General features: G+C 51.7%; 2 protein-coding genes across 2 annotated transcripts in view; one reads left to right on the forward strand and one right to left on the reverse strand.

Moving 5' to 3' along the window:
* LOC125430334 (forkhead box protein P1-like) overlaps window positions 1–7985 on the forward strand; it is a 22218-nt gene extending 14233 nt beyond the window's left edge. Inside the window, exons 8-10 of the mRNA XM_048492276.1 lie at window positions 2023–2099; window positions 4913–5014; window positions 7340–7985. Coding sequence (XP_048348233.1) covers window positions 2023–2099; window positions 4913–5014; window positions 7340–7477 — 317 coding nt within the window. The 3' untranslated portion in view covers window positions 7478–7985. The remainder of the gene's footprint in view (window positions 1–2022; window positions 2100–4912; window positions 5015–7339) is intronic.
* Window positions 7959–13996, reverse strand: CCDC22 (coiled-coil domain containing 22; the record flags this gene model as incomplete). The annotated part of the gene is given in 6 exon segments (XM_048492278.1): window positions 7959–8354; window positions 8356–8418; window positions 11291–11365; window positions 11693–11752; window positions 11846–11941; window positions 13844–13996. Coding segments are annotated over 6 exon segments (762 nt in total), but the record flags the coding sequence as incomplete, so codon positions are not given.
* Window positions 13997–14234: the final 238 nt, after the last annotated feature.

Consider the following 14234-nt stretch of genomic DNA (forward strand, 5'->3'; position numbering starts at 1 on the left):
CTCCGAAGAACTGTGACTGGTCCAAAGTCACCCAGCTGGCATGTGTTGGAGTGCACAAGCTAATCTGGTTCACCAGATAAGCTCAAGTGGCAGAGCAGGGAATCAAACCCGGTTCTCCAGATTAGAGTGCACCCACTAGGCAGGCAGACTATGTGTACAGGATGGTTTGCCACTGCCTTCCCCCATTTGTCTGTTCTTTACCTCCAGTAAGCTGGGTACTCATTTTACCAACCTTGGAAGGATGGGAAGCTGAGCCAACCTTGAGCCGGCTACCTGAAACCAACTTCTGTCGGGATCGAACTCAGGGTGTGAGCAGAGGTTTGACTACAGTGCTGCAGCTGACCACTCTCCTCCGCAGGGCTCCTGCTGTGGATAGCTGCTTTTAGATAGCACACTCCCTGCCTCAGTGACCAGGCCGTGCCATGACTTCCCAGGTATCCTGACAAAAGGGAGCAGCAGTGGCGTAGGAGGTTAAGAGCTCGTGTATCTAATCTGGAGGAACCGGGTTTGATTCCCAGCTCTGCCGCCTGAGCTGTGGAGGCTTATCTGGGGAATTCAGATTAGCCTGTGCACTCCCACACACGCCAGCTGGGTGACCTTGGGCTAGTCACAGCTTCCTGGAGCTCTCTCAGCTCTGTTCCTACCCCTGCTAGGAGGGTGTTTGTTGTGAGGGGGGAAGGGCAAGGAGATTGTCAGCCCCTTTGAGTCTCCTGCAGGAGAGAAAGGGGGGATATAAATCCAAACTCTTCTTCTTCTCTCTCTCCCCAAGAGTACAGAATTACAAGCACCACCTTGAGCAGGGATATATACTCCATTCCCTTTTGCGAGTGGGATAAAGACAGCCCCAGTTTTACAAGAAGCCAGTGGGCATCCTGGAATCTAACGACTGGTGTCATGGTTAAGAGCAGGTGGATTTTAATCTGCAGAACTGGGTTTGATTCCCCACTCCCCCACCTGAGTGGCAGAGGCTTGTCTGGTGAACCAGATGTGTTCCTGCACTCCTACATTCCTGCTGGGTGACCTTGGGCTAGTCACAGTTCTCTCAGAACTCTCTCAGCCCCACCTGCCTCACAAGGTGTCTGTTGTGGAGAGAGGAGGGGAAAGGAGCTTGTAAACCGCCGTGAGTCTCCTTACAGGGCAGAAAGGTGGGGTATAAATCCAAACGCTTCTTTTTCTCTAGGTCCAGGCCTAGGACTTGGGGGAGCCAGGCTCAATCGCTAAGCGGACCTTGACCCAGTCACATATACCCTCTGCCTACTCCTACTTCACAGGGTTATCATAGAGTTGGAAGGGGTCAGACAGGCCCCCAGATCCAACACCCCTGCTCAATGCAGGATCTACCTAAAGCATCCCTGATAAGTGTTTGTCCAGTTGATGGTTGAAGACATCGAGTGAGGGGGAGCTCACTGCCACTCTAGGCAGCCAATTCCACTGCTGAACTCGTCTTACTGGAAACATTTTTTTCCCTAATATCCAGTCGGTACCTTTCCGCCGTAATTTAAACCCACGATTGCAAGTCCTATACGCCATTGTCAACAGGAGCAGCTCCCTGCCCTTCTTTCAGATACCTCAAGAGGCCAATCAAGCCCCCCTTCAATCTCCAGTTCTCCACACTTGGCCCCTCCTTGTGGGGCTCGGTCTCCAGACCCCCATCAACCTGGCTGCTTTTTTCGGCGCCTGCTCCGATGGGTCCAGTTTTGTCTTTCCTCAGTTATCCTCCGAGGATAATTGGAAAGCACCTTAGAGTCCTTGGAGGAAACACGGGATAAACAAGTACTCCAGTTTTATTTTTTTTCTGCAACCCTGAGCTACCTTGGAGAGGACGGCCCCTGAGCATATACAAAATGTCAGTCTGCACTACAATGGGTCAGCTTTCTACAGCGAAAAGGTTCTGTTTCAAGTAGGAGTGAAGCATAGGGAGTCCTTGTTCTACAGAGTTCCCTCAACCTCAAGAGAGATATCGGGCTGCAGCAGAGGGGTTTGTCCCCAGTAACATCCCTGTACTCTTTCCTTGCCCCCCAGGGATAAACCCAAGAGTGTGCAGTGATCAGTTCAGCAGCTCCCGCCCGCCCTACACCTATGCCACCCTTATTAGTTTGGTAAGTTATGCACGATTTCACCATTTATTCCTCTTGGCTGGTAGCGATAAGGGTTGAAAAATTATTCTGCAGTTATTTTTTCTGCTCCTAAAATTATGTATGTATTATATATGTATTGTATGTATTCTATAAATCCAGGGATCAAACATTTGTAAATTTAAGTTTTAATAATTTGGGACTTATTTTTGATTTGCCCAAGTGCTTCGGCACATGGGTGCTATTTCTGAACAGGAACAGGGTTACTGCAAGAAAAAAAGGGGGGATGTTCATAGTGGGAGCAGAGGCGTATCTAGGGTGGACCAAGGCGTGGCATATGATCTGGGTGCTGCCCCTCAAGGAGTGCAAGCTGGTGCCCTGCAGCCTCTGGGAACAACTGCACCCACCCCTGAACTCCTCATGGGGGCGGGCGGCACCTGTTTGATGGTTTAAAGCCCAATCCTGCCAGGCTGAGCCCAGCATAGAACTAAGCACTCAGTATGACCACTCCAGCTTTACACTGCAGCCCAAGTGGAGCTTGGGGGGAACCAGCAGTAGAATAACCAGCTTGGGCCAGTCACACCCTGCTAAGGCGCTTGCTTGGACGCTGGGCTTAATCTGAGCCCAGCGGGATAGGTGGTGGTGTGCCCTGCCTCTGGACTTCACGTGGAGTTTGAGGCTGGGTGAGCCGTAGTGCTAGCCCTGGGCACCATTTTCAACAGATACACCTCTGACTGGGAGATACCCAGGATCATAGGAGTCAAACTCGCGGCCCTCCAGATGTTATGGACTACATCATGCTGGCAAGGGATGATGGGAACTGTAGTCCATAACATCTGGAGGGCCGCGAGTTTGACACCTGTGCCCTGGAGGTTTTGATTTTGAAAAGCATGTTTTCATCATTTTGCTAAAAAAATTAACACCTTGTCGACTGGAATACTCCAGCGCAGCCTTGCTACCTACTGTTTCAGCTGTATTAGTAATTAAGCGCTGTCAATTCGCAGCTGATTGATGGTAACTATGTAGGGTCTTCAAGACAGGTTGAGGAGCCGAGAGAGTTTGCCTTTGCCTGCCTCTGTGCAGCGACCGTGGACTGCCTTGGTCTCCCATCTGAGCACTAATCTGGGGCCAACCCTGACTAGCTTCCAAAATCAGCCTAATCTGGGTCATCTAGGTCAGGGGTCTGCAACCTGCGGCTCTCCAGATGTTCACGGACTACAAACCCCATGCTGGCAGGGGCTGATGGGATTTGTAGTCCACGAACATCCGGAGAGCCGCAGGTTGCAGACCCGATCTGGGTCAAGACAGAGATGAATAGAACTCGCCTCTGTGTAGCAATCCTGGACTTCCTTGTTGGTTTCCCACCCAAGTACTAACCAGGATTAGTCCAGCTTAGCTTCCAGGAAGTGACAAAACTGGACTATTCTGGGCCATCCCAGATTCATCCCCAGACCTCCAGTTAGAAGAACCGGGAAGTAGATGCCGTGAAGATCTCTGCTTGAGAGCTGTGGAGGGGGTAGAGGACGTAGAAGATCCTGGGATGAACCCCCAGCATGAACAGGGAAGTAGCTGATATGAAGGGCGACCTCAGCCTGAAGCCCCAAAGGGTCGCTGCCAGTCTCAATAGACCAGGGGTAGGGAACCTTTAACACTCAAAGAGCCATTTGGACCTGTTTTCCACGGGAAAAGAAACACTTGGAGCCACAAATAATTTTTGACATTTAAAATAAAGATAACACTGTATATATTGGGGATTTTTAACCTTTTACTCCGCTCATTCTGAGAAGCGCATGGATGCGCCCGCCCTGATGCCTGCAGGGCGGGCAAGGATGAAGCCGGTGGCTCGGCCTCACCGGCCGCCGGGAAAGCGCCTGCCCCGCTCCAATGGGCAGGCGAAAGGGGAGGCCCGCGGCACGGCCCAGCTGACCGCGGGCAGTTGGTGCGGCCGCCCTGCTGCCTGCAGGGCGGGCAAGGATGGGGCCGGCGGCTCGGCTTGTGGAGCCGCAGTGCAAGGGCAGAAGAGCCGCATGCGGTCTGCTTCAGTATGAGGGAGCTCCGTGTGTCTCCTGCCTGTGAGGTGTTGAACCCAGTATCCTACCAACAGTGGTGTATCTACCTAGGGACAAGGGGTACCCCTTGTCCCCAGGCGCCACTCTTCTGGTCACGTGGGGGGCGCAAAATTGGCCCCCCATGTGACCAGGAAGTCCTGCTGCCTCGTAGTTTTCGCGTGCCTCAACCTATCCGTGTCAGTTGAGGCACGCAAAAACGATGAGGCAACAGGACTTCCTGCTGCCTCTAAGCATCCTCAACCCCCCCCTCCCTCTCTTCCTCCCCTCCCCAGTCAGAAGAGACTGCAGGCTGCCGGCTGGGAGCCCAGCCGGCAGGGGGAGGGGAGGTGGGCACCCTAGACCTTGCCCATGTCCATGGTGACATGGGCGGGGTCAAGGTCAGTGGGGGGTGGAGCCTGGGGGCATCAGGGGGCAGAGCCGGGCGGCGGTGGGGCAGAGCCTGGGGGGGCATCCTGGAGACAATTTGTCTCCGGGCGCCATTTACCCATGGTGCGCCTCTGCCTACCAAGCAACACAAATAACCTTTGAGCACCTTTTTAGCTAGGGCTTGTAGAGGATAGAGAACATACTTTCAACTGGCCTGTGCTTGGCCTGTGGATGCCATGTACAAAGGGCGCATCAGCAAAGCATGCTGCGCTCACCCCAATTCCGTCCACATGCATCCAGTTCGGCACCAGGGCCTGTATTCCTCTGCAAAAAATAAATAAATGAGGAGCCTTCTGCCCGCCCACCCCCCTCAAGCTAACCCCACGCACGTTTAATTTGCAGGCCATTCTAGGATCGCCAAAGAAACAGCTCAGCTTGAGTGAGATTTATCGCTGGTTCAGCAGGAATTTCAGTTACTACAATCATAACGTACCCACCTGGAAGGTGAGAGGAGATCTCGGTTCTGGGCAGTGAAAAAAGCATACCCGCCTCCCCTCTTCTCCTTCCCTTCTCCCCCCCGCCCCCCATCCCCATTTACTTGCTTCTCGATCCTGTTGCTGAAGTCCCACTCAAGGGGAAGGTCACAAAAGTTGGTGGAATGAGGGACTGGTTAATAGCCTGAACTAGCGCTCACTGTTGATTTTAGGTTTGTACTCATTTTGAAATGTAAGTTTTAAATTACTCCTAAGGTTTATGCCCAATTTTATCAGATGCCGGAAACTGCCCCAAACCTGGAAAGGGAAGAACGGTATACAACAGTGATGGCGAACCTATGGCACAGGTGCCAGAGGTGGCACTCAGAGCCCTCTCTGTGGGCACACGTGCACAGAGTTCGTCATGTTGGGGGGGAGGGGCGAAAATCGCCTCCCACACACGCATCTAGGCTGGCCTGGGCTGCTGGGCACGACATGTAGGTAACCCTGTTCTGTTAAACCCCACTGATTTTCATGGGAAGAACTAAAGCACAATCCTTTACCTGGGAGTAAGCTCGGTTGCTGACAATGGGGCTTGCTTCTAAACCCTCCTAGGGTTGTGATCCACCCATTCGAAGTGTTGCACGGTTGCTTCAAAGCAAAGCCGCCGACTACCACCAACCGTTTTTTCTAAACTAAAACCTCAGCATTCAGGTTAAATGGCCGTGTTGGCGCTTCGTGATAAATACGTGGGTTTTGGGTTGCAGTTTGGGCACTCGGTCTCGAAAAGGTTCGCCATCGCTGGTATACAAATGTAGTAAATAAATAAATATGAGGGAGCAGGCGGCAAGGCAGACAGAAAAGGAGGTGTCTGAACTCAAGAGGAAAGGAAATGAAAACATTGACAGAGAAGGAAATGAAGAAGAGGGAGGTCTCGAAGTCCAGTTTTTTGTGCCCCGACCCTGAAACTCCCTTGTAAGGATTAAATGTGAATTAAGAATGATGAAGTGGTGTCAAATCACAGCTGGTTTATAGGGACGCTGCAAAGCGTTTTCAAGGTCAGAGATTGGGAGAGGTGGGTGACCATTGCCAGCCTCTGCAGAGCAACACCCTGAACTTCTGGGGCTCCCTTCCAGGAGCAGCAGTGGCGTAGGAGGTTAAGAGCTCGTGTATCTAATCTGGAGGAACCAGGTTTGATTCTCCGCTCTGCCGCCTGAGCTGTGGGGGCTTATCTGGGGGATTCAGATTAGCCTGGGCACTCCCACTTGGAAGTTGGGTGACCTTGGGCTAGTCACAGCTTCTTGGAGCTCTCTCAGCCCCACCCACCTCACAGGGTGTTTGTTGTGAGGGGAGAAGGGCAAGGAGATTGTCAGCCCCTTTGAGTCTCCTGCAGGTGAGAGGTAAGTGTGCACATGCAAATCCAAACTCCTCCTTCTTCTTCTACTAACCAGGGCTGACCTTGCTTAGCGTTTGAGATCTGACAAGATGGGACTAGGGAACAGAGGTGGTTTGCGCGGCTCTCGTTTTGAGCGATCTCCTGCATCTAAGCACTAAACCTGCTAGCTTCTGATATTCCTACCGAAACCAATGGGCCACCCAGGGCAGGTTCCATTTTTATTATCATTAAGCTCAAGACACTGTGGAGCAGGGGCAAAGGGCTGTGAGAACAAGACGTTTCTAACAGATGCCTGGTGTTCCCACAGGTTGTGGGCAAGCTGGCAGGTGGAGAACAGGAACATGGCAACATAGTGAACAAGCCAGCTTGGATCAGCCCCGCCCGTCCTTCCCAGCCTTCTGCTACTTCCATGCAGTGGCTCCACCAGGTGCCTTTTTTGAGCTCATTACATGATAGCTGTGGAAAGCAAGGGCCTTTCTGCTGTTGCTGCCCTTGAGCACCTTGGTCTGCTTGGCGCATTTGGTAATTCAAGCTCAGGAGGATCAAGATTATAAGCCGTTATTCACTTTCTCCTCCATAAATCTGTCCAAGCTCCCTTTTAAAGCTATCCAGGTTAGTGGCCATCACCACCTCCTGTGGCAGCATATTCCAAACACCAATCATATGTTGCGTGAAGAAGTGTTTCCTTTTATGAGTCCTAATTCTTCCCCCCAGCATTTTCAATGAATGCCCCCTGGTTCTTCAGGCCAGTGAGAAAGCAGCGCTCGCGAAACTGCATGCCAAGGTATTGGCAGCATGCATGGCACAATGGGCCGGATTCAACTGGTTCTGGTGGGTTTTCCGGGCTGTGTGGCCGTGGTCTGGTGGATCTTGTTCCTAACATGCCAAGGCATCGAATGGGAGGCAGGCCCCAGCATATACGCCCTCTCTCAGCATCTTTCTCTCCCCCTGCCACCCCAGAACGCCATTCGACACAACCTCAGCTTGCACAAATGCTTTGTGCGCGTGGAGAACGTGAAAGGAGCCGTGTGGACCGTGGACGAGCTAGAATACCAGAAGAAAAGAAACCAGCAACGCTCCGAAGGCTCTAATACCTAGTTCTTGGGTCCATCTCTTTGTGGGATGTAAAGAGGCACTATCCGGGAACCAAAACCAACATGGTCTGCCGGCTTCTGGAGTCAACCCCTCATTTCAAAAGTGCTCTTGAAGTGGGTGGCTCATCCTGCTCTCCCAGGGTGGCGGTGTGTGTGTTCCAAGTTGAACCCTTCCTCCTCCCTTACATCCTGTTTGGTCACGCCGCACAATGCACACAACATTGGCAGATGATCTCATTAGCCAACCAGGAAAGAGCTTTGCAAAAGGGACCAGATTCAGAAACAAGGGGGCGGGGGGCACATTTCAGAAGGTAGCCATATCGTTCCAGATTCGAGTCCAGCAGCCCCTTAGGGACAAATGAGATTTTGAGGGTATGAGAACTTAAAACAACCTTGTTAATCTCTAAAGTGCTGCCGGTCTGGAATCTAGCAGAAAATGAATGCAACTCGGAACAGCTACGCACTCACATGGATCAGCACAAATATTCTGCAAAAAGTGAGAAGGGGGGCTTTATTTTTGGGGTGGTGGGGTGGTGGAAGGGACATGAAAGAGGCGCTGGCATCAATCAATAAGGGATGGAACCGATCCCTGGTTTCCCACGCCAGACATCTTCAATGTCCAATCTATGGCAGGAGGATGAACCGGGGGCAACGTTTCCCCGCAAAACGGGCTGAGTTTCGGCTGGGTTTTTAGGCCATTCTGTAAGGCTGGCGAGGCTGGAAAGGCGAGGCTGGCTCTCTCCCCACGCCCTCACAGCTTCAGAGGCACTGCAGAGTCTGAATGGGGACAGCTCCCTGGCAGGGGGGGGCTGGCCAGTACAGCATTCACATGTCTCCCTGGTAATGCCCAGCAGCTTAGTGAGCTCCTCCGTCAGAGCCCGGGTAGTCTTCGCGAGGATCCCTTCCACCTGCCTCCAGGGTTTTCTTGCTGGTCTCGCTCTCGATCTGGAAAGGAAGGAGGGTCATGTGAGAAGGCAGGCGGGCTTTAAAAAATAAAGTTAACACTGCAAGGACGCAGACAGGTCACAGGAGGATAAGATTTGAGTGTACAAGCTTTGGAGACTCACAGCTCTCTTGAAGGGAGCTTTGACGGTCAAAAGCTCGTACCCTCAAAACCTTGACCGTCTACTGCACAGGTGTCAAACTCGCGGCCCTCCAGATGTTATGGACTACAGTTCCCATCATAAGAACATAAGAACTAGCCTGCTGGATCAGACCAGAGTCCATCTAGTCCAGCACTCTGCTACTACCTCAAGAGGGACCCACCAGGTGCCCCTCGGTTTCCACGCGGTGGAGCGTGAAAGCAATGCGGCACCTGCAGTTGCTTTTTTGCTCCCGACAATTTGGTCTGCTAAGGCATTTGCAATCTGAGATCAAGGAGGATCAAGATTGGCAGCCATAGATTGACTTCTCCTCCATAAATCTGTCCAAGCCCTTTTTAAAGCTCTCCAGGTTAGCATGATGCTGGCAGGGGATGATGGGAACTGTAGTCCATAACATCTGGAGGGCCGTGAGTTTGAGAATCTAGCTCTTCTTATATCAGAGTGAATCAGATATCCATGACATCTGTTTGCTTACTGATTTCCTCACTCACACCCACCCTAACAAGGTCAGAATATCCACACCAATAGAGTCTCCCCCCCCCCCCAACCGCTTTTGAAAGGCTTTAGGGTTATTTTTGGCAATTGGGACCAGCAACTGCAAAAAAACCCAAAACGAACAAAACCCCCAAATCAAGCGCATCTCCCACTGTGAGGTTAGGAGGCTGATTTCCACCCTGCAATACAACTGTAGCATTTGATAAATATTCTGAATGAAAGCCAACAAAAAAAGTCAGAGGTATCAGGCTAGACTAGGGCACCATCTCATAGATCAGTGGTGGCGAACCTATGGCACGGGTGCCAGAGGTGGCACTCAGAGCCCTCTCTGTGGGCACGCATGCACATAGTTCATCATGTGATAATCATTATTTCAGGGAGATTATTAGCATTAACCCTATGACCTAGTTTTGGGGAAGCAGTGTAGGTAACCCTGTTAAGCACTGTTAAACCCCACTGATTTTCACGAAAGCGTGATCCTTTACCTGGGAGTAAGCTCGGTTGCTGGCAATGGGGTTTGTTTCTGAGTAAACCCTCCTAGGGTCGTGATTCACCCATTCGAAGCGTTGCACAGTTGCTTCAAAGCAAAGCCACTGACTACCACCAAGCTTACTCCTGAGTAACGTGCGCCTCGGAGCCAACCGTTTTTTCTATACTAAAACCTGAGTGTGCAGGTTAAATTGCCCGGTTGGCACTTTGCGATAAATAAATGGGTTTTGGGTTGCAGTTTGGGCACTCGGTCTTGAAAAGGTTCGCCATCACTGTCATAGATGTTTGCAGCAGCAACCCTGACCCATTTTCTCTGGAGCCCCCTGGCCATCCTTTTTCACATAATCCAAACTAACTCCCAGCCCACCAGTTTCCAGCAAACGCCTGGCAATATCCTGTCAAATTCTTTCTGTGCTTCTGCCCTGTACGGGCCAAGTATTCATTTCCCCTCACTTTTGCTGCTGAACGGAGTCTGCTTGCTATCACTGAATATCATTTGTGTTAACTCGGAGTAATTAGTATGGGAGGAACTACAGATCTGTGTAGCAGAGAATCAACTTTGCTTCGGGTAGAAAGACCCAGGTCAGTTCTCAGCCTCTCCAATAGCAACTGGGCTTTGACAGCTGACGACCAAATCCTGGGCTACCAATAGGCAGCATGCTTCACTGAGTCATCGGCTCATTCCGCACATGCAGAATAATGCACTTTCAAACTGCTTTCAGTGCTCTTTGAAGCTGTGCGGAATGGCAAAATCCACTTGCAAACAGTGGTGAAAGTGGTTTGAAAATGCATTATTTTGCGTGTGCGGAAGGGGCCATCGTTTGGGTTTCCCATGACAGAAGTCTAGGAAGAGATGTATGCCTGGCTATAAAGCTAAGAGCCAGCCTATACTAGCTTTTCCTCCAGACCCAGTTCAGAGTCAAACCAGAAGATAGTGAAGCCAAGCCCCCTTTCCACCCACCACCCCTTGGATTCCGACTCTGCTATGAGGAGCCCCAGAAAAGAAAAAAGAGACAAGGTCCTTGAAACAAGGGGAAAAAACCCCCACAAAGTCAGAATTTCCAGTGAGAAACATACAAGAGAACAGCAACAACTCCACAAATGTTCACACACACTGTTTTCTTCCTGGGAGATGGCGTTTATGCTTTTACATAGTTTTTATTGGAAATTTTCTACCATATATAATACAGGTGTTTTTTTTTCTTGTTGACATTTAGTGGCAAGTGTGATTTGTACTTTTGGGTGTGTGGGTGTGTGTGTGATTTTGCCATCAAATCACAGGACGGGATACTATGAAGAGGGCTGCAGGCCCCAAACCAGTGCATCCGATGTGAATTCTGCCCCGGGGTCTCAAACAGATTGAACTCGGCATGCTCTTGAGGTGGAGCAGCTGCCAGGGCCCAGGGCTTCTGAGGGGCCCCACTTCTGCCGTGCTCCTTGCTAGCACTACCCCCCACCCCCCACAGTCCCTGCACGCTTCCCAGCTCCGCCACCAAGGAAAGAGATGCGGGTGGTGCCGATCACTGTGGGCAGTGAATGTCCTTGCAAACAGTGAGGGGGAAGACGCAGAGGCTGGTGTGCAGATGGGTGGGAGGGAATGAAAGTGTGAGCAGGACCTGGGAACGGGCAGAGGAGGGGAGGGGGCCGGGCAAACCCCCTTCCCATGCCCCCACAAAACCCGAAACTGGCCCTGACTGCCAGTCACAGACTCCCACGCAGATTGGCCTTACCTGCTCCTCTAGGTCCCGAATTTCCCTTAAGATGGTGCCCGTGTCCTCAATTGTTTGGATCAGCTGACTGCAGCTCTGGAGAAAAAGGAGAGGCGGCCATGTCAGTGGGGAAAGGCATTCGGGATGAAAACACGCACGCCCAACCCAGCAACACATCGCTGCCTGTGGAAATAAGTTGCCAACCACCAGGGGATGCCTGGAGATCTAGAATTAGTGATCTCCAGACCGCAGCAATCATTTCCCCTGGGAAAACAGGCTGGTTTGGGGGGCAGATTCTGTGGCATTATACTTTTGATGAGGCCGACTCCCCCCACAACTCCTGCTCCCTTAGGCTCCAGCCCTCAAACCTCCAGGAATTTTCCAATCCAGAGTTGGCAACCTCCTGCTAATGAAGCCTCTTACCTCGTGCAAGGCAGCCAAGTACTTGTATGCTTTCCTCACGGCCTCATCTCGTTTGGCATCCTGCAGAAGAAACACGGGAAGAACGGGTGGGAAAGGGAGCCAATGGCAGCACCGGACGCTCCCCACCCCAGCAGCTAGTATCCCGACGCCCACCTTAAAAATCAGTTCGTCGGTAACAGCGAAAGTCCGGTCTAGTTTGCCGGTTAGGCTGTTGATTTCCTTCTGGAGTTCCTTGGTGTCAGACAGGATCTTGAGAGGGCACAGAAAATACATGGAACGTAAAGCTAAACAAATGGAGAACATGGGAACAGCCCTGCTAGAAGAGATCAGTGGTCCACCCAGTCCAGTATCCCGTCTCGCACAGTGGCCCGCCAGTTTCTCTGGAGGTCCAGCAACAGGGCCTAGAGCAGTGGTGGCGAACCTATGGCACAGGTGCCGAGGGTGGTTAATCAGAGCCTCCCTCTGTGCAGCACGTGCTTACAGAGTGCGCCATGTAAAAGTAACTGTTGTCCCCTGATTTCTCATGGGAAGAACCAAAGTGTGATTTCTTTACTCGAGAGTAAACTCAGTTGCTGGCAATGGGGCTTGCTTCTGAGTAAACCCTCCTAAGGTTGTGATTCACCCGTTCGAAGAGTTGCACGGTTGCTTCAAAGCAAAGCCACCGACTACCACCAAGCTTATTCCCGAGTAACGCATGCCTCGGAGCCAACCGTTTTTCTAAACTAAAACCTCAGTATTCAGGGTTGGGTTAAATTGCCGTTTGCATGGCACTTCTTTATATAAATAAGCGGGTTTTGGGTTGTAAAGCTGAAATGCACTCGGTCTCAAAAAGGTTCGCCATCACTGGCCTAGAGGCTGAGGCCTTCTTCCCCTGATAAAAAAAAACATCAAAAATGCTCAGCTCGATCAGAGTAATTTTATATATTTATTTATTTTTAGATTCTTACCCCGCCCTTTCCCCAAGGGGCTCAGGGAAGCAACGTTTTAAAAACAATCACAATAAAATCATAATAAATATATTGAAACAATTAACAGTCATAGCTAAAAAAATCTAACTCCAGATGGCGACGTACAAATTTAATATGTCCCTCTCCCCGGGAGGCCAAAAAGCAGATGTTAGTCCGGCTGGCCATCAGGGAAGGCCCAGCGGAATAGCTCCATTTTGCATGCCCTGCGGAAAGTACTAAAGTCCCGCAGGGCCCTGATCTCAGCCGGGAGCATATTCCACCAGGTAGGGGCCAGGACTGAGAAGGCCCTGGCCCTTGTCGAGGCCAGCCAGATAGTTTCAGGTCAGGGGTTTCCAGAAGGTTCCCCTCCAAAGGACGGCGGGACCTACAAGGGCAATGTGGGGAGAGACCTACGGAATGCGGGTCCACCTAGTCCAGTATCCTTTTCTCCCCAGGGCCAACCAGTTCCTCTGGAGGTCCAACAACAGCAGGCAAGCTGGTGGCCAGTGGAAAGGACCATCCAGGAGGTGATGTGGAAGAGACCTTGGAGATCCACAGTCTGTCTAAGTACGCAAGACTGCCCCTGTTAGCCCCGGGGTCTGGTTTAGCAACAGGTAGCTTCGGGTGTTTTCATTTGCAACTGCTTTACCCCATACAGACGGGACAATGAAGAAAGCGAACAAAGGGGCTGGATGCTGAGCTAATGTGCCGGCGTAGTGTGCAGGCACGGCCTTTGTGTTTTCCATGGGAAGCGAGGGAAGCATTTGAGCGTTCGATTCCTCCCAGCCCCAGCACTCTGATGCCGTACAGTCCAGCAACAGACACCTTCCGCGAGACTCTGCGAACTCGGGTAGATAATGACAGGAAGGGGTGAGCCATTGCTCTCCTGGCCCTTTCTTGGAACACCCAGATCACCACTTGGGGGTCAGGAAGGAATGTTCCTCCAGGCCAGATTGACCCTGGGATCCTGGAGGGGTTTTGCCTTCCTCTGGGAATAGAGCAGGGGTCTCTGTTGGGGTGGAGGGGAAGGTAGTTGTGAATTTCCTGCACTGCGCACCAGGCTGGACTCGCTTGGAAACACAAGAGCCAGAAGACATCTCAGGGTTTCCTTGCTGGCGGCGTGAGCGTGCAGAGAAAGCTTGACGCCCAGGCCCACCTTGAAAGAGAGCCCCCTCCCAGGGGGAATTTATTAATATTTTTTTACCTTGGTGATCTCCTCCTTCTGCTTGCGGATGTTGCTGACTATCTCCAGGATGCGCTGAGTGTAGGCAGAGCGAGTGACGTCTTTGGGAAGGGACTCCAGCTCCAGGAGCTGCAGGCAGGGAGCACAAGAGAGAGTGCAAATGGAGGAGATGGATCAGCAAAGGCCCGGAGGCTCCAAGCACACCTAAAATATTCTCCGTGAAGAAGCTGAAGGACTGGTTCTCCTCAAGGTGGTATAACCTCAGCTCAGGGCCCCGTGGTGGCGAACCTTTGGCACTCCAGATGTTATGGACTACAATTCCCATCAGCCCCTGCCAGCATGGCCAATTCCATTTCAGCCCCTGCCAGCATGGCCAATTCCAGTTCACCAGATAAGCCCCCACAGCTCAAGT

The sequence above is a fragment of the Sphaerodactylus townsendi genome, linkage group LG03 (genome assembly GCF_021028975.2).
Source record: "Sphaerodactylus townsendi isolate TG3544 linkage group LG03, MPM_Stown_v2.3, whole genome shotgun sequence".
Classification (NCBI taxonomy): domain Eukaryota; kingdom Metazoa; phylum Chordata; class Lepidosauria; order Squamata; family Sphaerodactylidae; genus Sphaerodactylus; species Sphaerodactylus townsendi.